Source organism: Anabas testudineus, chromosome 15 (genome assembly GCF_900324465.2).
Source record: "Anabas testudineus chromosome 15, fAnaTes1.2, whole genome shotgun sequence".
Taxonomy (NCBI): domain Eukaryota; kingdom Metazoa; phylum Chordata; class Actinopteri; order Anabantiformes; family Anabantidae; genus Anabas; species Anabas testudineus.
The window spans coordinates 2,808,653-2,831,113 of NC_046624.1; the positions used below are offsets into that span (position 1 = coordinate 2,808,653).

The 22,461-nt window shown below is 41.5% G+C and overlaps 1 protein-coding gene across 1 annotated transcript in view; it reads left to right on the forward strand.

Moving 5' to 3' along the window:
• b3gat2 (beta-1,3-glucuronyltransferase 2 (glucuronosyltransferase S)) overlaps nt 1–22,461 on the forward strand; it is a 37,566-nt gene that overhangs the window by 9,436 nt on the left and 5,669 nt on the right. The window contains exons 2-3 of the mRNA XM_026355850.1: nt 9,732–9,876; nt 20,458–20,606. Of these exons, the coding sequence (XP_026211635.1) occupies nt 9,732–9,876; nt 20,458–20,606 (294 nt within the window). The remainder of the gene's footprint in view (nt 1–9,731; nt 9,877–20,457; nt 20,607–22,461) is intronic.

Here is a 22,461-nt window from a genome sequence, read left to right on the forward strand (position 1 = left end):
TTGTTTTACCATTGTGGAACCACTGAGCTGAATAGCTTTGTCTGGGATCTTTTGAGGCGAGGGGACCACAAGACGTGTTTGGACAAAAATGAGATGAGCTGCTGTGTTTTGGATCATCTGGAAGGGTTTGATTGTGCATGCTGGTAACCCACTAAGACATTGCAGTAGTCCAGACGAGAAATGACCAGAGCCTGTCTGATCTTTCTGATGTTGAGAAGGCCAAATCTGCATGCCCTTAAGACAGAGTGAGGAGATGTGGTCTGTCAGATGATCATTAATGATGACCCCCAGGGTTCTGGCAGACTTAGTGGGGACAATCACTGTAGACCCTATGTTGATGCTGATGTTGTGGTGTATTGAAGGACCGTCTGGAAAGACAGGAAATTCTGCCTTGGAGAGGTTGGGCGGAAGATGATTATTTTTCATCCAAGCAGCAATGTCGGCAAGGCATGCAGAGATGCGTAGAAGACAGGAGAGTCATCCAGTGGAAATGACAGGAAAAGCAATTATAGAAAAAGTCATACGACTGGTTAATGAAAGTTAGCGATGTAGTGTAGATGGAAAAGTGAAGGACCTAGCAGTGAGTCCCGTGGCACGCCAATGAGGAGGCAGTGAGAAACCTGCACTTGCCAAGATGTACCTTGAAGGTACGACCAGACAAGTAGGATGAAAGCCTGGCCAGAGCTGTACCAGCGATGCCAGAATCAGAAAGTAGAATCAGATATAAAAGGAGGATCTGGTGGCTGTCTGTGTCAAAAGCTGCCGATAGATCAAGTAGAATTAAGACAGAAGATTGAGCCACAGCTTTTGCACCCCGCAGTGATTCTACCACTGGAGTGCCGTTTCTGTGGAGTGACCACTCTTGAAGCTGGACTGGTTGACATCTAGGAGATCTTGGCCAGAAATGGAAGAAATAAGACAGGTTGTCATTTTTCACAAGGGAGGGGTCAAGAGTTGTTTTTTAAGGCATGGGGTGACCTGGGCCTGCTTAAAAGAGGTGGAAAAGGTGCCTGTTGTGAGAGATGTGTTCATGGTTTGTGTAATGATTGGGATTAGTGTGGATGCAGTCCTTTAAAGGAGAGTGGAGGGGATAGGATCAAGAGTGGTCAGTTGATTTGAGAAGAGGAGGGTGGATGCATCATCCTCTGTTGGAGTGGCAAACGTGGAATGAGTAATGTGCTGTTAGATAAAGTATCCACCTTATTGGTAAAGAAGGTAGCAAAGACACAAGCAGTGAGAGAGGTGTGGGGGGTAGAGCAGTGACTTGAAAGTGAAAATAGCTTCATGATGTCGGTGCTAGGTTTGTTCTGGTAGTACTCTGTTTTTACCTTATTGATGCTGTGAGAAAATGATGCCAGTAGGCTCTGATGTTGATGTCTGATAGAGCAGATGGAGTCTTGGACTAGCGCCACTTCCTCTCAGCACTCCTGAGCATGGTGAGTTGTTGATGGATCTGATCAGTTATCCATTAATTAGGACGTACGGGCAGGCCTCGAAGACAGAGGGCAGACAAGTTGATCACCTGTCTCTTCAATTTTCCTCATAGAGGTTAGCTACAGTCATGTGGACCCTAAACTACTGAATAACGTGCAACTGTAGTCACAGGAACATTAGTTTGAAGACACCCGTGATGCTAATTACAGGACACACTTTAGTGTAACATGTCCCTATAGTCATTTAAAAATTATATTTTCTAGGAGTACCATACTTTTTGTACAGACCAGTTTCACTAGGTTGCTTTTTAAAAAACTCCTGTAGAACCAAAACTGTCTAATTTCATTTTTAGTCATTTTCTATTTATTAGCATTTTTGTCAGTTTCAAGTTATTTCAGTGACCATTGTGGGGTTTTTTTTAAACAATTTTCTATGATATCTGTATTTGTTTTTGTATTCAGTCATTTGGGACTTCACAGACTGTAGATTTTAGGTAAACTGTAGTGATTTTAGGGTATATTAAACATTTAATTTGACAGGCAAAGAATACAGGTATGAATAATGTGTAGATTATTACTACTATTATTACTACTAAGGTTGAATTGACTGACTCGGGACTGATATGTAGCTCACCCTTAGAGAAACCTATGTCCAGCTAAATGTTCAGGTCTTGTCCTTCACTTGGACCCCCAGTCCAGATTTATCATTATGAACTTTTTTTATTTATGCCCAACACACAATATATTGCTTTGCAACAGCAATCAGTGAACTTCAAGTGTTATCTTGATATTCAAACATGCAGCTGCAGCAAGGACACTGACTGTGTGGACCCATAGACGTTGCTGAGTTTATACACCTAAGGATCAGTATATTATTCTGGAGTTGTGCCAGCTCTCAACTAGAAAAAATATTTTACAGAACCCCACCATGTGCTGTCACAGCGAACTTTACTACCTTACTTCCTCAATTCAGTCCCCACGGTGAACGAGAAGAGTTTGTTCATGATGACAAACTTGATCATAAGGGTGAGCTCAGTGGTTTCTGGCTTTCTGAGTTTGTGTTCTCAGATACACACTACTTCGATTACTGTGGACTGAAAAAATAACATGAAGCACTCAGAGCTTCACTGAAACCCATACACCATATTGATTTTATAGTTTTATATATCCTAAAAAGACAGGTCTCTCCTCTTTATACTGGAACGACTCTTTGTATGATACTGCGTACTAGATTTTTCCTAAACTTTCATTAATCTCCCTCTCTCTCTCTCTCTCACACACACACACACACACCTGGGAGCCTTTCTGTGTGCAGAGGATTACATTGGATGTAGTATTGATTTTTTTTCCTTGACTCCATACTTTCCCAAAATTGTTTCAGTTTTGGTGAGCGTTCTGTAAACCTTAAAAGGACCTCAACAAAATAACTTTTAAGATTTAAGATTAAGATATGAGATCTAAAAGTAATAACCCAAAGTGAGAATAACAATTTAGTTTTCAATTGGTTTTGTTAGCAGTAAAAAGCATAAGATGATTACGAAATCAATGACAACAATCAACTGGCAGCACAGACAGAGACTGGACAACAGCCAGGAGCGAGGGAGCCGAGCCACTGTTTAGCATTTAGGTGTTAAAGGACTGAACGCACAGCTGCAGTCCCAGCTGCCGAGTCAAGATACTATTTACATTTGCACCAGTTTCTATCAGCAGTTTAATTCTGGAAGGCAGAGTCTTTTCCTTGCTGTATAAAATCTGATAGCTGTTTAGCATTAATTCAGATTATCTGTGATCAGCTGTCAACAGACATTTTTGCTTCCGCCGGCAATTTTTGAAATTGTGCAGACTGCTGAACAACATTTTGTTATTCTCCTCCATCATTAAAAAAAAATCATTGCATTTATTGTCAGTCTTTCCAATTATGTCCCGCATCGTGGTCCCTGTGTGTAAATACGGTATATGGAAATACTTGTGAGGTAAACAATTTCGTAAACAAGTGTAGCACATATTTCTATTTTATGAATATTAATAGAATCATGCAGCTAAACAGTAGCACCAATTCTCCATTAAACCATTAGAGGTTTTTAACCTCTTTAGTGAAGAAAAAACTTCACTGGTCGTGTTTTTATTTACATCATAATATAATGGTTATTGATACACCAATTTTTCCAATGAAGTGAAAAAGTTTTTTATTTAACTTTTTTATTTTCAGCTGAGATTTTTGTTAATGTAACAAATGTGCATTAAAACATGTGAACAGACATTCTCTTAGACCTAGTATTACTAACAAAGTAATCATCTGGAGGCATTCATTCCATCAGTCATCCAAGTGGGTGTGCTACATTGAACCATTTTGGGACCTGTCATTGTTCAAACTGTATATTGAGCCTAATGGAAGAATATTTTCACTTTATGAACACCTACTTGTTGATCGCACATCACAAGGCGGTATTTGTTGTTCAATTTGCAGACAGGCCTCATTCACGCAAATGTTTCCTAATGTCACATGTCATCAGAGCAGTTGTGTACTGTGACAGAACAAGTTATCGAGGCAGTCGGGGGCGGGGGTGTCTGTGATGGATGTGGGGACATAATTGATACTCATAAACAGATATGAATTTTGCATGGCCTAATATTTTGTACGCAGCACACTCAAATTGCTGCTTCATATAAATAAACTTAAACCCTGTTCTGGTGATTCAGGGATGGAATATACTGTAGGCAGTTATAGATAACCTTACAGAATAGAATTTATGTGTGTATATACATTATGAGTACATTTATATTTACACTTTTTAAAACCTTCATCAGGAACTTTCCTCTCAGACATGGAAAAATGAGAACTGGTGTTCTCTCCATTCAGAATTGTTTGAATGTCATTAATAGACATACTGTTGCCTAGAATTCTACCAATCAGCTCTTTGGTTCATTGCTGAAGAATCCTCTTCACTGCATGCAGACATAATAACTACTGCTATTTATTTTTTATAGAAAAGCCATTGTCAGAAAATTGCTGCCTTATTTCTCTTTTATGCTGCACTGGAACATTGGAACTATAGAACTTAATCACATACTGGATTTATTGATGCTTCTAAAATCCCCAAACAGACCTGATTACTGCTTTTACTATCAAACAACCGCTCTCATTGAACTGAATCTGAAAGTCCACATAGAAATCTAAACACTTAAACACCTTTAAAACTGTTGTCAATAATCACAGTGTACCTGCCTTTTACCAAACCTCACTTCTGTTTACTGTTTTTTTGTGTGTTCTTGTCACACCATTGGATTTATTTTTCATTGTACCTGTCAGCAAGGCAGTGCTGTGTAACAGCATTCTCAGCCAAGCGTCACTGTATAAATAAAGGTAGACCTAGAAGTTTGTGCTGCAAACTTTTGCTCTGTGGCAGCAGTAATCTGCAGATGGTGGCACGAAAACCAGCGTGTGCTGAAGCAGTTGCCACCGAGCAGAATAATTCACCATCTGTTGAAACACTGTCACCCCGCAGCTTTGTTTGGCTCCCAGCGAACATTTTGACATTGAGTTTTTGTTGATAAAAAGGCCTGCACCCACTTTGAAAATGGAAATCTAGACAACATCTGTAGTTAGTGGCTTCCTGCAACAGAACATAAATAAATGGCATTTGTTTAAAACTGCCTGGCTAATAAATAAATAAATAAACCTTAAACTGGATTATAATGTTAAAACTGATATTTACCTTGTTATACACCTCTGATTCACGTTATCCACAGTTTACATCTAGCCTGGAAACAGTCGTTGGTATTTGTAAGGAATAAACGAAAGCTAAAACAACAAGAAAACAAGATGGATGCAGGAAAAATGAAAGTACTGGCAGCTCACAGATTGTATCTCAGTCATTTAATGCAGTTGTTTGAGACAAATGTCGTTCAACTTGTTGCTGTAAATTGGATTATTGACATATTCAGCACAAACGCTGCATCTGATTGTTGAATGCGCAACTCAGTGCTCTGTCAATTGGTGTTCACATTTAGATGTTTGACTTTAAAGAAGACAAATCTAGGTCCTCACTATCAGCGTGACAGTTGGACAGCCCTAGCGCAGACACAGACACATCGACAGCATAGGAGGGTCAAAGTAGAAAGCTACTGTTAGTAATTTAACCACATAATCTAGATCAATTAGTCAGTCCAAAACAGGGCTGAAGAGAGAGTGAATATTGGGGATATGTTTATTAATTCACCTCTAAATTAGTGCTATATACTTTAACTTATTACCTTCTGAATGTGTATGTTATATATCCTAAAATGTTATTTGATGGATAAAATGAATTTCAGTGCAGAGCTGACTTTAACCAAGATTACATAAACCTGTGATGGCACAAATAAAAGTGGTTGGTTGTAATGTTTCAGGATGACATTGTACTGTCATGTGTGATTAACTGATTCTGACATTTAATCTAACACATTCGTCTGTCACAGCATTTGTTGCTCTTTCCCAACTATCCCAGTATGTGACATGCTCTCATGTTGGTTTTCATATGGAGATGAGGATGAATCATTTCATCTAAAATGTGTGACCTTTCTGCATAATATGAGCAAGAAATCCCATATTTTTCTTAGTGAAGAAAAAAAAAAAATTTGACTTTGATGACACTTCAGAAAACTGCAAGATGGTTTTAAAAATAATGATAGGGTGCTTTGTCATTGCTTGATAATTACTTCAATTTACCTTGTGAAACCTCAACCTGAACCATGAACTCTGAAATGCTAAAGTCAGAAAATAGACTATTACTTACTAGTTAATTAAAACAAGAAATTAAATGAGTTTTCACTATTTTCTAATGCATATCTGCTTTTAAGGACAGGGTAGGCAGAAATATATGTATATATATTCCAAAATCAGATGATTGCCTTCAAAGTAATAAAGACTGGCCCCTGCTGTAAATCCAGCCACAAGTTCTGAATGCCTCTGCAGACCCATGGACACTGTTTCCATTCGAAATCGCTCTAATAATGTGTCAAACTGCACTCAGCTTTGAGGTGCCGCATTCAAACTGGGGGATCATTAGCAGTCAAACTCTGACTTTTAGTACTCCAGGAATGAGCCAGGAACAATCCACACACACAGAGTCATCCTCTTTTTTAGAGGGTTCAGAGGAGTCTTTGAAAAATTACCAGAGAGATTGGGGGGGGGGGGTTAGCAACGCACAGGCAAATTCAAGGGGCTGTGCGATTAACGGGTGAGGGGCTTCAAAGCCGCTGGCGTCATTCAGAGACCTCGGGCAGCAGAGAGGTGAACAACAGAAGAGATGGGAAGAAGAAAACAAATAAAAGGGAATGAAGACATGAAAGAAAGGAGCAGATGCTCACTAATCTTCTTTAGTGAAGGAGAGGTCAGGTCTCAGTGTTCACATTATCCATCCCTCCTCATTCAGTTGAACCTAAAGATAATGTTATTTATCAGAAGATGAATACGTTATAGTTATTCTCTGACATTTTAACATCCGTGAAAGTCTATTTGTTGTTCTTTATCTCACTGTTATAACGCCACAGGGATTCAGCCTATTTCCAGCTCGATAGGTCACACAGGAGGTGATGTGTTTTACGCTGACAGTTTGTCTGGAGTTAAACAGTTAGTGTGAGCAGAAAGTTTATTGGAGTCATTAACATCTTGAGAAGCACAATCTGTCACTTTGCTTACAGAGGATTCACCCTGGACATGAATTCCACGGCAATATTGAGCGATCAGTGATAATAACTGTGGAGCTGGAACTGCTGTGTGTGTAGTGTAGCTTAGCATAAAAGGCTCCAGCCAGGCTCCATTGAAAGTTGCAAGCACACCTGCCCATATTTCTAAACAGGGTCATAGGAGAGGTCACCACGGCTACGACATCATCCACAATCATCCCATTACAGAAAGCCCAGCTTTTTTTTGTTCCTGTCCATCATTTCCCTGGACTACAGCACCATACAACCTCTTCTATAGACAGAACAAGCCGTGAGGACACTATCAAAACTGGAAACACAGGCCTAAGAGGCACATTTGCCGCGTGGCCTTTGCAGACTCTCGCGTGCCCTGAATACAGATCGAACACCAAATACAGAATTCGTCAGTTTTATTTTAATAAAACGGGTTCAATAAAAATCTGCTTCAGATTAACGTGAACGGATCCCAAACCACAGTAACACAAGAACAGAAAGGGTATTTAATGAGCACAAAAAGGCGGTGAAAATAAGCGAAGAGCCGCGGCTCTTCTGTGGATTTAGACTGTCTCAATTTCTTCTGTCTCTTCATGTAATCCATGACTGGCTCCATGAATTTGAGATCTGTGGGGATCACACCATCTGTTGCAGTGCTCCCTGTTCTCCTCGTTTCTGAAGACGGTTCTTTATGGTTGTATGTTTGGACTCACTGACATGCTGCAGAATGAATTCGGGCCAGTCTGACACCTTCCTGATGGAGCTGCGTGATGGATGGACAAATCTAAAGATCGAAAGTGCTCTGAAACTTGCACAGCACTGTTTCTGTATCACTTTAAATGCAAGCCAGTCTCCTAAAAATGGTGTTTCCATGCAACTAAAGCGCCATCAGAAATACATTTTTAGTGGGGAATGTAATTGTTATGGTGACATATTGTGTTTTTATTCATATTTTATGTGTTTTGGTTTTGACTCACAGCAGCTGTAAGAGTTTTGATTCTAAAAGTAGAGCCTAGCTGGTGTAGTAAAAAGACTAGATGAATACACTGAAATTATTTATGCATGGATAATATTACATACTAAAGGAAAAGTTGGGTCTTCAGAGATCCTATAAGGAACTTGGACCCATTTCCACTGGGAAAACCCTTCTACAACTCTTTCTAATCTGATTGGTCGAATACCACGCTGTCATTCTCAATGTAAAACACCAAAGATCACATCAACATAATAATGTCATAATGGAGAAAGAATTCAGAAAAGCAGTGGTAGTGGTAGTAGTGGCTCATTGGATTTGGACTTTGGTTCTTCTCTCTGTTTGGTTGACAGCCTGTCAATGGCTAAGAAGAAGAATATGATGCTTTACAAGGTCCAGCGGCTGAAACCTTGTATGCTGTCAGCGTGCGGGGTTTCTACTCTTTTTCTTTTACATGTCACAGCCTCGCTCATTTGCATGCTGCTGTTAGATGTTAGTGCTGCTGTCCGTAGTGACTTGAAGCACGTAGCGTGGTTACATGAACAGTATTGCACTTTAGCTGTCTTTGCCACTCCTACAGTTTTGCTTCTGTTTGACTCAATACACTTTTTTTCTGAGGGCAGGTAATATTTAATTAGGGAGTCAATGACAGATTGGCGCCCCTCCATCACTAATACATCAACCTGATTGGAAAATTAGCTTTTGCTCAAATCTATCAAGCTACACAACACGTCAGACTTGTCAAATATCTGCTAAATGATTTGCTAATCTAACATATTTTCTTCCATCAGTCATGTTATACACTCCACATATTATAATTCCTCTCTCTGTATTCACCTTTTCTTTTTTCATGTCTATTTAAAACCTAGACCTCAGTGTAATGTCTGGGCGCAGGGATGCACTGCTGCTTGCTGATTTGGTTTACTGCTTTTGTTTTGCCATGAGTGACTGGCTGGGGGCTGTTTGGGTGAGTGATGAGGAGCCCTGTCTGAATGAATGGGCTTCAGGGTGGTTGAGGTTGGAAAATAGAATCTCTCACACACACACGCACGCAACCGCACGCACGCACGCGCACGCATCCATACACCATGACAAGATACAGATGTCTCATACTTCAACACAAAAACTCCGTCCTCACACTGTCCACCCTCTCTGGCTTTTATCTCGCTCCCTCTCCATCTCATTTCTCCTCGCGCTGCTTCTGGCTGTGTGCAAATTCATTCACTGTGAAAATGGAAGGCAGCTCAGCGCGGCACAGTTTCAGTTGGGCCTCCATTCAGTTATCTGCAGAGTCTGTGGACTCCGCTCTCTGCTCTCACTTACGTTTCAGGTGAAATTAAAGATCTCTGATCACCCGTGCAAACCGACACACTAAGCTATTCATTTGTGAATCAACGCCGAGCGTGTGATGGCTCACTTTGTGAGGCCTTTGCCTTCACTGCCTTTCTGCAGGGTGCACGTCTCCCTCAGACTAACTCATCAAAGTAGGTTTCCCTCTGCAGAACTTGCACTGTGATTGACAAGAAAACTGAATGTGGAGCAGCAAGAAGTGCTAAAAAAACATCATGTCAGAGAGGTTGGCTTTCTGTGCACACCATCAGCCTCATAATCGAACTTTTTTTTTTTTTACTTTTCCCTTTTCACAGATGCGTAGCACTCGAGGCGTATCAGTTTGGCCTGTGGGATTTGTCGGAGGCAGAGCGTATGAGCGCCCCCTGGTGACTGGGGGTAAAGTTGTGGGCTGGTACACTGGCTGGAGACCAGACCGACCCTTCGCCACTGACATGGCAGGTAAGAGGCGGTTCACACTAACTTGCACACAAACTGAAACTGTAGCATTAGGAAACAGCTCATTATTTCCTTTCTGATTAAACCCAAATATACTTGTTATGTGATACATTCAATTTCACCATTTACACTAAATAACTAACTAACATTAAAAATGTTACCAATGTTTTGTTCCAGTTCCACAGTCACACACCACTAGTACTACTCCAGGGAAACTGTGCTTTCTATTTGTTTGTATATATTGAATTACATACTGTATAATAGAACCATATTAACATAAGCCATTTACTGTATAAATGTTGTTTCAAACACCATTTGGAGTTTGTGTGTATGTGTGTGTGCTTGCATGGCCTACTATAAAAGCCTCTGCTCCCAAAAACCATTTATTTCTTGATGCGAACGTTGCTTTGTGTGGCGACTCCACCACCAGTGTGTGTCGCTGCAAACAGACACACATTAGATGATGCTCGTAGACGCAACATGAAATAAATTCATATGATGAGTACCGGTAGACGGTAAAATAACATCTGTTGATATATGTTTACTTCGTTATGTTGCAAATCACTCTTTACTGCAGTGTGTTTGGCTTTGCATTCTCCCACACAGCATGGATGTGGGCAGCAACCAGCCAGGACAAAGTGAGGAGCCTGCAATTATTCCACAAAGAAGGAATAGTTCTCTGTTATGGATGTGATTTGGGTATAAAAAATTTATGACAACCAGACTTTGCCAGTTATGCTCCAGACCAATGCTCAAAGCGATCCTTAAAAAACCAAAGACTTATATTGTTGCAAATGGCTGCAAGACACCACATAGCAGAGAGTCGTAAAGACATGGCCCCAATTGAAACCCTCAGGAAATGGGGGTTCTGTGAGCTGGTTCTAACACGTGTATCGTTATGTGGCTATAAAATGGCCTATATCAGGATGAACATTATGGTAATGTCACTGCAGGCGTGAGCCAGCACATGCAGCTGCATTCATACATTTGTAAAGACATTTCTTAAAACCTGCTGATGATGCAAAGCTACAGTATACTGAGGAGTAATCATGACCCATTTGGCTTTGAATACTGAACCATCATTACTTTGGACACTCCGTGAGCTTCCTCGTGGAGCCCCACTCATCCCAAAATATCAGCTTTACACATGATTTAATAATAATCTATATCGAATGCCGTGGAGTTCAATGAGCACTTTGTAGCTTCGCTTTAGATGAAATCTTTTGAACCAGGGTCTAATGAAAGAGCCTGGTTAAATGACAAGGGAAATCAAACAGCCAGTTCTTCTGTGGGTTCACCTTAGAACGTGGACTTCTTTGTTCCTCTTATTGACGGGTTCACTGATTACCCTGCCGTTAAAGTCATCTCCACTGTTTCGGCATGCTGGCTCTCATCAGAGCAGACAACTATAAGCAGTGGTCTTTCCGTTAGTGAGTTTACCTGCAGAGATCAGACAGCTCTGCTACTGAGCTTCTGTTTTTCATGGATTAATTTGCCATAAAATGAGATCAGATTTTTTTCAATTGAATGTTCTGACTGTTACTCCTCCACACAGGAGCTCCTGTGCTACTCCGCTTGATTGTTTATTCCTGCGATAAATCCCAAAGCTGGATTGCACAGTCTTGTTGAATAAAAGTGTTCTGAAAAGCGGCGCGTTGGATGGAATCAGAATTTACGGAGCCCAGTGGAGTGAAAATGAAAGCTCCAGGCATCTGGAAACTCACCAGTTTATGTGTTTTGAATGCAGCACATTGTCTCAGAGAGCTCTGGTCTGTGTATAAAGTCATATAGGTCTGTGCCTTCAGTATATTTGACATGTTATGATGCATCTTAGATACTTTATCATCTCCTCAAACTCATTATACTGCTAATGCATTTGGAAAGGTGCCTACTACTAATATAGTTCCACTCTCCATTTTATGCACATTTCGATTGAATGGAAACACTAGTCATAATAAAGCAAAGATATTTCAGTTAAGCTCACCACCTTGGTAAAGCTGAAAAGTAAAAATGCTGAATGCAGATGTGGTGACGCAACAGAGCATCACTTTTACTTTTTTTTTTTTTTTTTTTGAGTAAGTGATGCCTCAGTGCCCGAGACAGCCGTGGCCAGAAGCAGAATCTTATTTTCCATTCATCCGTTCATCTGTCCATCCTCTGTCTGTCCCATTGTTAATGAATGTGATGAGTCAAGAATGCCTCAAGGAAATGTAGTAAAAATTGGCAAAATTCAAGGGTGAATTGATTTGGTTTTGGGGGATCAAAGGTCATTCTTGTCAATACTATACTGCTATATTTCAGAAATAATAAGTAATTTCATTACATCTGGCACAAATGCATCATGCTCATGCATAAAGTTATTAAAAGATCAGTCTGTACAGTTGGCATTCTAGTTTACTGGTGTAATTCACATTGGATTTCCTGCAGTGTAGATACACAATTCTGTCGCTCTGTTGCTGTCATACATAAAATACTTTCCACGAGAAAGACCAATAAAATCGAACCATTTACCATTCAAAACCATTAAAATCGGAATGATGTATGAGGAGATATGAAACAGTTTATTTAGTTAATTCAGATATTTCAGGACTAGAACAGGTCCGCTGGCTTTTGTTTGGACTTTGCATCGGGGTCGTACAGAGACCAGTGTGATATATAGCATAACCTGCTGAGCTGTAGCTGTTCAAAGAGAATGTAACAACACACAGCATCAAGCTATATCACAGTACACACACTGGCAGGTGAGAGCAGTTTGACTCATCGTAGTGAAACACGCTTTTCTGTCAACAAAATATGAAAAACTGATAAAACACAACGTTGTCTCTCGTTTTTTCCTCATCATCACTTATTGATTGTGAATAATAAAATTTAAAAATCAGACGCTACATCAAAGAGCCTACTGCCACGTACAGTGTTAACAGCAGTTGTGGATTAATAATTGACTTGTCATGTGAATACAGGATCCTCAGCTATTCAGCACTAAGATGAAGTTGGTGTAAGAGACACAACTTTGGAAAACCCGTGATTACAGCGTCGGCTGTTTTCATATTGAAAATGTCTTTTTTTCACCGCAACAATCACGGCAAGATGTCGGATTTTGTTTTCAATCAGTGCCATTGTTAACAAAAGACACAAGAAGAAATGATTGTTCAGCCAAACACCTGTCAGTGCTATTGTTATTAAAAAAAAAATAGTTCTTTGCATGTTTGGATGCAACATAAACTACAGCTTCTGTATTCTAATACGTTTTCTCTCTCTGCTGCATGACAGTGTATTTGTCTCACTGCCTCTATTACAGTAAACATACCAATTACATACAACATACTACACTTGCAAGTTTTACTTCCTGTATGGCTCAGAATGAAATTCTGAGTACAGTGTACAGAGGCTCACAGTGAGACTGTTTTTCCTTAACTACTCTGAACTATAACCTAACACTAAGTTTTGAGTTTCAGTTTGACACAGTCAGTGTGTTGGTCCGGTCCAGTTCTAACAGCCTGCCAGTTTAGAGAAACAGATACAGCAATAAGAAAACTTTTACTTCCATCTCATCTCGCTCCAACAGCTTGTGCAGATTTTTTTCCTGTGACCTTAACTAAGCAGTATTAGTCCACAGACCACAGTAGAATTGTCCACAATCTTGTAGTGCGGTTCTGGAAGACAGAAGAGCGATACACTTAGGGTATTTTAATTAGCTCAAGATGAGAGCCATGAGATTGCAGACCCCCCCCAAGGCACATTGACGTCTGGAAACATTTTGCTTATCCAGTGTAGTAAAGGGGACGCCTTCTCTATATAATGGTGCACAACATGAATGTGTCTGTGGTTTGCAAGTGGAAGCAGTGCATCTAAATGTGTCCTTTAGCTGTCATCCCAACGGAGAGTAAAGACAAAGCATAAGTATGTTTACATCTTCATATTACCCGTGAAAAAATCCAATCAGAGAGAATTATAAAGAATATAATTCACAGTCAAATGTCAGTCACCGCCCCCTCTACCCCACTTCACCCACATGCTCTATCGAGACTTTCTGCCAGTGAGAGATTGTTGCTGTAAATCACCTTGAATACGAAAGCGCTGCTTGTATCATCTCCATCACATATGTGGACACAGCCGAGGGCGCTGCCGCCGAACATACATGTGTTGGCGCTCTCATACACGTGCATACGCAGACCTGTCCCTGGGATAAGTGTTAATTAAACCCTGATAACAAGAGCGCGCCTCTCTTTTCTTTTTTCTCTCTCCCTCTCTCTCTCTCTCCTCCACCTTTTTACTGCTCTGTCATGGCCAAGATCTCAGCCCTCCATCTTCCTCCCAACTATCCTGTTCCTCCTAATCTCACTCTTTCTGTCTGCCTCTCACACACACACTTTAATTATCAACCTTTCTTTTACACTGTGCTGAATAATTACCCTGTCAATTTGCAACGTTAAGATTTACTGCCGTGGTTGTATTGCGCAGCATTTTTTATTTTTTATTTTTTTCGCTTTTAATTCTGAAAGAGCAACAATGGCTACGCTGAGCGAATGGCCCAAACTTTATTCACTCTTAAATTATTATTCATAGGATTTACAATGGGGTATGCAGAGCGCTGAGTGAGTGCCAGTGTGTGTCCTAATAGTATTGTGTTATACAGTGGCGTATTGTTAGTGGACCACTAAAGCCTCCCATCTACTGCTCTGTCTCATTTAACCAGGCACAATGAAGTCTGGACAATGATGGTGTGGAATACTATTAACCTCGATGTGTGTGTATGTGTGTGTGTGTGTGTGTGTGCAATTATGCGTACACACACACAATTACATCATTCAGCTATTGGAAAGAACATGCAAGCACACACGCACCTGCCTCCGCTTGAGGAGATACGAGTGGACAGGCGTACATGTTCACGAGACACAGAGCGCACACGTCTGCACACGCGCAACCCTCCGAAAGCGCGTTAGAGCTGCATCTTTAGCAGTGCAGGTCCGAAGTGCACATGTGAGCGAACACAGAAAGACCCGGAGACACCAACAAAAAGGCGGCTGCACCTTTGCTGAAGTGGTACTTGTGCCTCGGGAGTGTTCCCTGAGATGTGGACATGAAAGCGTTTAACCCCCAGTAACCCCTGGTGTTTGTACCACGCTTGTGAGATGGCGAGATGAAAGGTGCAGAGAGGTAGATAGGGACTGGAGCAGTTAAAAACAAAGCTGAGACCCTTTTCTGCTGTACCAGAGTAGAGCAGGGAGAGCCAAAATGAACAGGAGCAACTGAATAGACGAGGAAAAAACACATCGGTGAGTGTGGGATACTCGTAATTAACTATGTACAGGTTAATAGTTGCTGTTCCATGGATGCATATGTACACAGCAGTGAATTAAAAAGATAATATGCAATCATTTGGTGCACTTTTCATTGCTTTTCAGAGTAAGCAAAAAACAAAACAAAACAACAAACAGTGTTAAATGGACTTTTTCAATTTTAAACATAGCTAAAGTGCAGCTGTCCACATACAATAAAAGCAGACATTGGAATTAACTCAATAACGCTGCTAAAGCAATCATAACACGCTGTCAATGGAAAGAAAGAGATATTAAACACGCAGTAAGAAAAGCACTGAACCAAGTGATCCCACTAATTAGTTTTCTTACATGTGCTAATTAGAGCTTAGTTAATGCACGTGGCTATTAGTACTTTTAAAAAGGGTTAGCCATGTGCAAATCATCATTTGTTACCAAGCTGCTGTGCTAGACAGCATCTTATTAGGATGAGTAAAACCTTCTCAACAGGATTGTTTAAAAGACCACTTAAGATGAGGTGAAACAAGCAGGCTGCTTCTCTTCTCATCGCATTTGCAGAATCCAAATTGTTAAAGTGAACATGAATGGAGCCGTGTGTCGGGACACTCCTGAGTAGAACTGTTTCATCCTTTCACCAGGACTCACCTTCATTTTTATTCCAATTCCACGATGTGGATGTTACGATTGCTTCAGCTATGTTACTTCTGGTATTATAGTTAAAATTGTATGTGAATATGTTGATGTATTGAAACCCGGAGAGCCCATGATGTGAAAGATTTGCAGTCATAGCCACACAGTATGTGTATGTGTTAGGGTTTTGATGGCAGGAGGCTGAGCAGTGTTGATGTCCTTCTTCCCCGCTGGCATGTTTGTGCTAAGTTAAGAGCACATGGTGCACAGAAGAAGTGGCAAAGAAGAATAGACATCTCAGAACCATGTCAGTCTCTGGCAAAATGTCACTTCAGGGTCAGTCTAATGAAATTATCAAAAGGTAAATGTGCAGCAGTGGAATGTGAATTGATTATTTTCACTCTGCCACAGGTCGATGCATTTGAAGCAGAAGAACTGCAGGAAAATCTTTAGTTTATTAAAATTCTGCAGACAGCAGACATTGAGTATGTCCATGATGCATGACTGTCCACTGTGTTTACCTTGATTAAATCATGTGAAATTAACCAGGCTGCTACATAATACACACACACACGGACACACACACACGGCAAACCTCTGCAGTGCGGGTGACCTGAGATTACTGCAGTTTTATTCTTTTATTTCTAGAAAAAGGTGTTAGGTGATATTTTGTGGTCATATAAATAGCTGCTTCGATCTTTTTTAACATCATTTACATAGTACATTAATTTACTGTGTTATTATTTTGTCTACAGATAGGTGGCGCTGTGCACGGTGTTCAGCTTGCTCAGTTCAAGTAGGGCCCTGCGTGTTTAGAAGATCAGATATACGAGTTTCCTGAAGTGGATCTAAGTAGAATTACCGTTGCGTGAAACGCTGACAGAGGTTACCTAAACAGGTAATTTATTTTTAGCTTCTGATTTTATTGTCACAGTGCCGTGGCTGCTGAGTGTGCTCATGCTTTATCTGTTTTTTGCCCTGGAGGAAACTCTTTTGTATTTCATAGCAGTCTTTGAATTGAAAATGAAGCACAGAGCGATGGGCATGAAGAGAGACAGAGGGCAGGGAATGAATAAATTGGAGGAAATAAAATATCAGTTGGCGTCAGGACCTTCAGTGTTTAGACGAAGAAGCCTGTGGAAAATAAGCTGTGTCAGATTAGGAAAGAGACAGACACTATCAGACAATGAATATGTTTTATGAATTTGACTGTAGGTAAATAGAGGTGGGCTCGAACCTGGATAGCAAATATTAAGAGATTAAAGAAAGGCGGATTAATGGCTATATGATGGGTGGCAGCATTTGGTGCTATTAGAAGCTGCTATATCTTGGCTATATCTTAGGCTCCATCTCCACTTCTCCATCAGCCTCTCACCCAGCTCTTTTCCCTTGTTGATTCTTACAAAATATCAGTATCAGCAAAACTAGCCTGGGTTTGCTTCCTAGGGGATCAAGAGGGAAATAAGTGCTATGGCACAGCACCAGTTCAAACAGGTCATTAAAAGATCTTGTTTATGCTGAAATGTAGTTGGTCTGGAACTTTAGCAGTCTGACTTGATGTGGATATCTTCCAAAGCTGCAGCATCTGCTTAAAAACACAGTCATTCCAGCTCAGCATGGAACCACTGTCTAGGAAAACAAACATTTTCATACTTCGGACAATGCAACTTTAAAAAATATCTGCTTGGTGCAAGTGCAAGTGACATAAATCTGCACATTGGGATTCAGTCAGTACTTCCACAGACTAGCTAGTATTGGCAACAGGTATATTACAGAGGAACTAAAATAAGAAGGTGTTCTGTTCCGACATAGCCACAGATTTCAAGACAGTTGTCAAACATTTAAAGGGTCCATTCAGTAAACACATGCAGCCAGATACTGTAGGTCCACTAGAGTGGGTCAGCAGTAAAGTGGGACAAAGTCAGTGCACAGACAAGTGGACAACAGACTCCTGGATGAACATAGTTCAGATAAGCTGTGATGATCATATCTCAGACTGTGGCTGCAGGTTAGGAGATGTGTGTATGCTCCGTCTGAGCTGCATTTCTCTTTGTGATTGGCCTGCAGCCTTAAAGCATTAATAGGCCTGATACTAGCACAATCTAAGGACTGTACTGGTATCATATCGGGATGTGTGTGGTTCAGTGTAGATATAAGTCAGTGTGCAGCAGTAAAAGCTTTTATTACGTCCTTTGAGTAAACTCCTAATGTTTTGGTGCCTCATTTCATTTCATTTGCTTTTTTTTTAAGCATAAAACACCACGGAAATTGCCACATTTAGATACAGTGGCGCAGCACATCTATAAATATTAGCTCTAAATTCATCTTGAAAATGTCTGCCTGTGTATGCTGTGTCTGTACATGTTGGTGTGTGAGCTAGAACAGGATGGAACGGCGTGCTCGTGATGGCTGACCTGACCTAAAATGCAGCAAACTTAAACCTGGAGAGCGAGAAGCCGAACCCATTTGCATGTCTACAGTTTCTGTCCCTCTCAGTGTGACCTACCCTGACTCGCTCTCATTACTCAGAGGACTGCTGTCTGCTGGCCTGGTGTCAGTACCTTCAGACAACTGCATCCTAAAAAATGCTGTTCAGCAAGAGGGGCAGGAAACAAAGAGAGGCGAGGATGGTGAATAACTGGGGGTGAATTCCCACAGTAATGCGCTGATTGCCAAGGCGTGCCACCCACTAACAATTTGCATAAATAAATATTCAGTAATTATGCAGAGACCTTGCACACGGAAGATCGCAGCAATTTCTGGAAACCTCATGCTGTCGTGCTCAGAACTGGAAGCGTCAGCATCCCTCTGAGAAAAAGCTGCTCTGGTTACAATGAGCTTGATCTTTTCTGATGGAGCAGTTATGGACTATAGTGATGTTTGGATCCATTTACTACAAATATGCTTTATACTACACCATAGTGTGAACATTTATCTTTCCAGGCAGGCAGATTTCTACGGAGGAGCTCATGCGTCATGGAATAAATCGCACAGGAATCATTCATTGATTTATAATTTTACAACAAAAAGATAAATCAATAAATGATTTTACTGGTTATTTAAGCATTTCATAATTTAACTTTTCGAATAAATTTAAATAAATATACTGCCCAAAAAATTCAAGACAGCATTAAATTTTCACAGTATAACAATAAGTCAGTAAAGGTTCATCCATTTATGGAGCACAGCTGATAGCATGAGGCAGCACCTGCAGCCCAAACAGGTCGCACAGGTAGTCCAAGATGGCACATCCAGAGGTTTGCTGTGTCTCCCAGGACAGTCTCAAGTGCATGGAGGAGGTCCCAGGAGACAGGACAGCTGGACAGGCCTGTAGAAGGTCAACAACCCAGCAGCAGGACCAGTATCTGCTCATTTGTACGAGGAGGAACTGGATGACCTGGGCTCACAGCACCAGCACCGTGCAGCTCGACTGGCCATAATTAGGTACTGTCAGATCTTATGTTGGTGCAGTGGGCCTTGGATTCCTCCTGCTCATATAGCCCGCGTGTGTTGGCAGGTTGATGACACTGACTGGCCCTCACAGTCTCCTAAATCCAACTGGGCACCTATGGGGCGTCATGTACTGTGCATTAACTGCCACCAAGCACACCCACAGACTGTCCAGCTCACTGATGACCTGATCCAGGTCCGGGAGGAGAAGTTTCCTCGATGAAATTCACACAGCTTGGATGAGCCTCTCGGCATGTTGATGACTTTGGTTTCTTCTTTTGCCCGTTGTTTTGTTCTGAACAAAAAGTCTTTTTGAGAATGAGCGATATAGCATCACGCGCAATACAGCTCCAGGCAGAGTAGATCAAATAGTGCACCAACCAGTGAGGACTACTGGTCCTTTCCATTAAGAAAGCAAAATGACCCACTATAACAACAATCATGCACAAACACACAGACAGAATACAGACTACTACCAGAACAACAGAGACCAGTGTCTCATCATCAGAGAGAGTGACCATTCAGAAACGATTTAGATCTGAAGCTAACCGCAGGCTGCGTTTCTTCGCTGGCTGCTCTTCGAGTGTTTCTCCACAGCTCCATCTCTGAGCGATGTGTTCAGTCAGTGCGGGGTCAGCTGGAGGTGGTGGCAAAAAGATGTAAAAGAGACTCGTGGTGTTTCACGTCCTGACCTCCGGCCTCGGGGTCAGACTACACATTGGATGTGTGAATGACGTCTTCTCCGCACACACGTTGGCGTAGAGCGGCGGAGGGGTTCGCTCTAGCTTCAGTGTTTGCATTGGATTCTCGCAGAGAGCTAGAAACATTATTTGCAAATCAAAAACATCTGTATCTCTTGTCTTCCAGACAACCTTCAAACGTGTGTGGTTATCAGACCAAATCTTTGTACTTTAAAGTCATTATGTCAGTTGGTGTTTCTCATTTGCCAAATATTCTCATCAGGCTGATTAAATCTGTTTGTCGGCCAGCCCGCAGCACTGCAATCATAAGCATTTTTACCCCCCATTGGACTTTCTGGTGCTTTCCTTCTCATCTACAGGACAATTATCACAGGAGAATGGCAGATCCCTGTGGTAAATGATTTTCATATCAGCCATATCATTGCCATTAGACACACTAAATGCACTCTCCCAGTGACTGCTGTGGTTATCACAGACATATAATGTGCTTCTAATCCACGCTGGCCAACTGTCTCTCCTCTCAGGTTTTGCGGTGAACCTCCAGGTGATCCTGGCGAACCCACGGGCGCAGTTCAAGAGGCGCGGCTCCCAGCCGGGGATGCAGGAGTCTGACTTCCTGAAGCAGATCACTAAGGTCACCGAGTTGGAGCCCAAGGCCAACAACTGCACCCGGGTCAGTAAACAGGAGTCCTTTTGACAACCTAATAAAGCTGTTCAGGGATCTCATTTGCTGGTTCTTACTCAAGTGAAGGACATTCACCACTTGCTATTCATATAGCAGTGTCTTCACTTCTACGAGGCATGTAAACAAATACAAACTACATCCACATTTCAGCAGTCATACAGTCCACTACATTTGGACAGTGACATCATTTTCATCCTTTTTGGCTCTGCAAGCCACCACAGTGTTTTTAAAATGAAACAATCTAGACTGTCTGCTTTAATATAAACTGGATAGGAATTACAGCCGTTTTTATTCATAGACTTCCAGTTTTGGTACCTTGAAAATGGCCAGGTGTGTGTTATTCCCTCTGTGGTTCATTTACAAGTAAGTAAGGAACGGGTTGTGATGTGAATAAGCGTGCTGTATTTGCATTTGCAATGTATGTGTCTGTCAGTGACAGTGAACACGTGATCGTTAGGCTGCAACACAGCAACACGGAACCAGCACAGTAACCCACACGTTAGGCAGTGATCTTACCAAGTTAACCAGTTAACCAACCAGGTAACAAGTCAGTGTTTGTTTTTTTCCAATCTTGGCTACTGTAAAAACGCGGTACCCTCCCTGAAAGGAGGCAGCTCTTTACCCTGCTGTTTAACAGGAGTGTGACTCTGCTCCACTGTTTATCCAGGACACAACGTCGTCCAGCTGGACAGAACCAGGTAGCCTGAACAGACTAGTGTGTGTGTGTGTGTGTGTGTGTGTGTGTGTGTGCGTTCACACCCAAGATAATAAAAACAGTCACTCCCTAACTATATACATACAGTACCTGACTGGATTTTCAATTTTCTTAAGAGCGTCAAATGTGTCGTCTGTGTACAGCACTTTAACGATTTAGGTTCTTCATTAAAACAAACTGCTGTTTGATTATTCACAGCAGGATCGATCAGATTTCTAATAATTATGTCATCAGACTGCGCTGACTTGCATACAGCATAAGTTGATAATATAGACTGGGGTGTATCAGTTCTAATCTACTGTGTGCTGTGTGTGTGTTTGTTTGGGGCAGAACTGCAGTCATGAAACAGCCACCGTCACAGCAGCAACTAACCACGGGGCATCTCTCCCCACTATTGACAGCCTGAGTCATTCTTTAAGCTGGTAGCACGATCTAAACTTAGACACGCACAGCTTGAACAGGAACGGCAGTTCTAGAGCTTTTCTCGTCCGTATGCTTAGACAGCTCAGATCGATGCAGCTCATCTGAAATCACCACAGCGCCTGTTGGCACATGGTTTTATGAAGCCACTCATCCTCTTGACAACCATCAGAGAAGCACCTTAAAGGAGTTCTTCGTGATGAATGGATTCTATTAAGTTTTTACCTTTTAAGAAATACATGGGCTGAAAGTGTCACTTCCCCAATTGTTCCAAACAACAACCAAGTCTGGAAGTAGAAGGTTATTCACAGACTTGTTGTTTTAGCTGTCATCATGTTACCACTTCAGCCAAAGAACTAGCAGATTAAAGAGCAGCTTTTTCTTAAAACGTGATCCCACAAGTCCCAAAACTTGATAAAGAAGAGGCATTTCTTTGTCATACGTCCACTCTGGGAGGAGCAGTGGGCAGCCACATACATCCCCTTGAGGAAATTGTTGCTGCTGCAGTGTTTTAGTGTTTTTATCAAGGACCTCGATATGTGGCACCAAGAATCAGGTGGTCAAACCACTGACCCTGGGATTTATGGACGACTTTCAACTGACTAGCCGCTACAGATGTGATTCTGGGATGCACTGACCCAGATTTTTGACAACCCCAAAGACAAGTTGTTGATGCTCACCTGGCTGGAAGAGTTTGTACTGCACCAG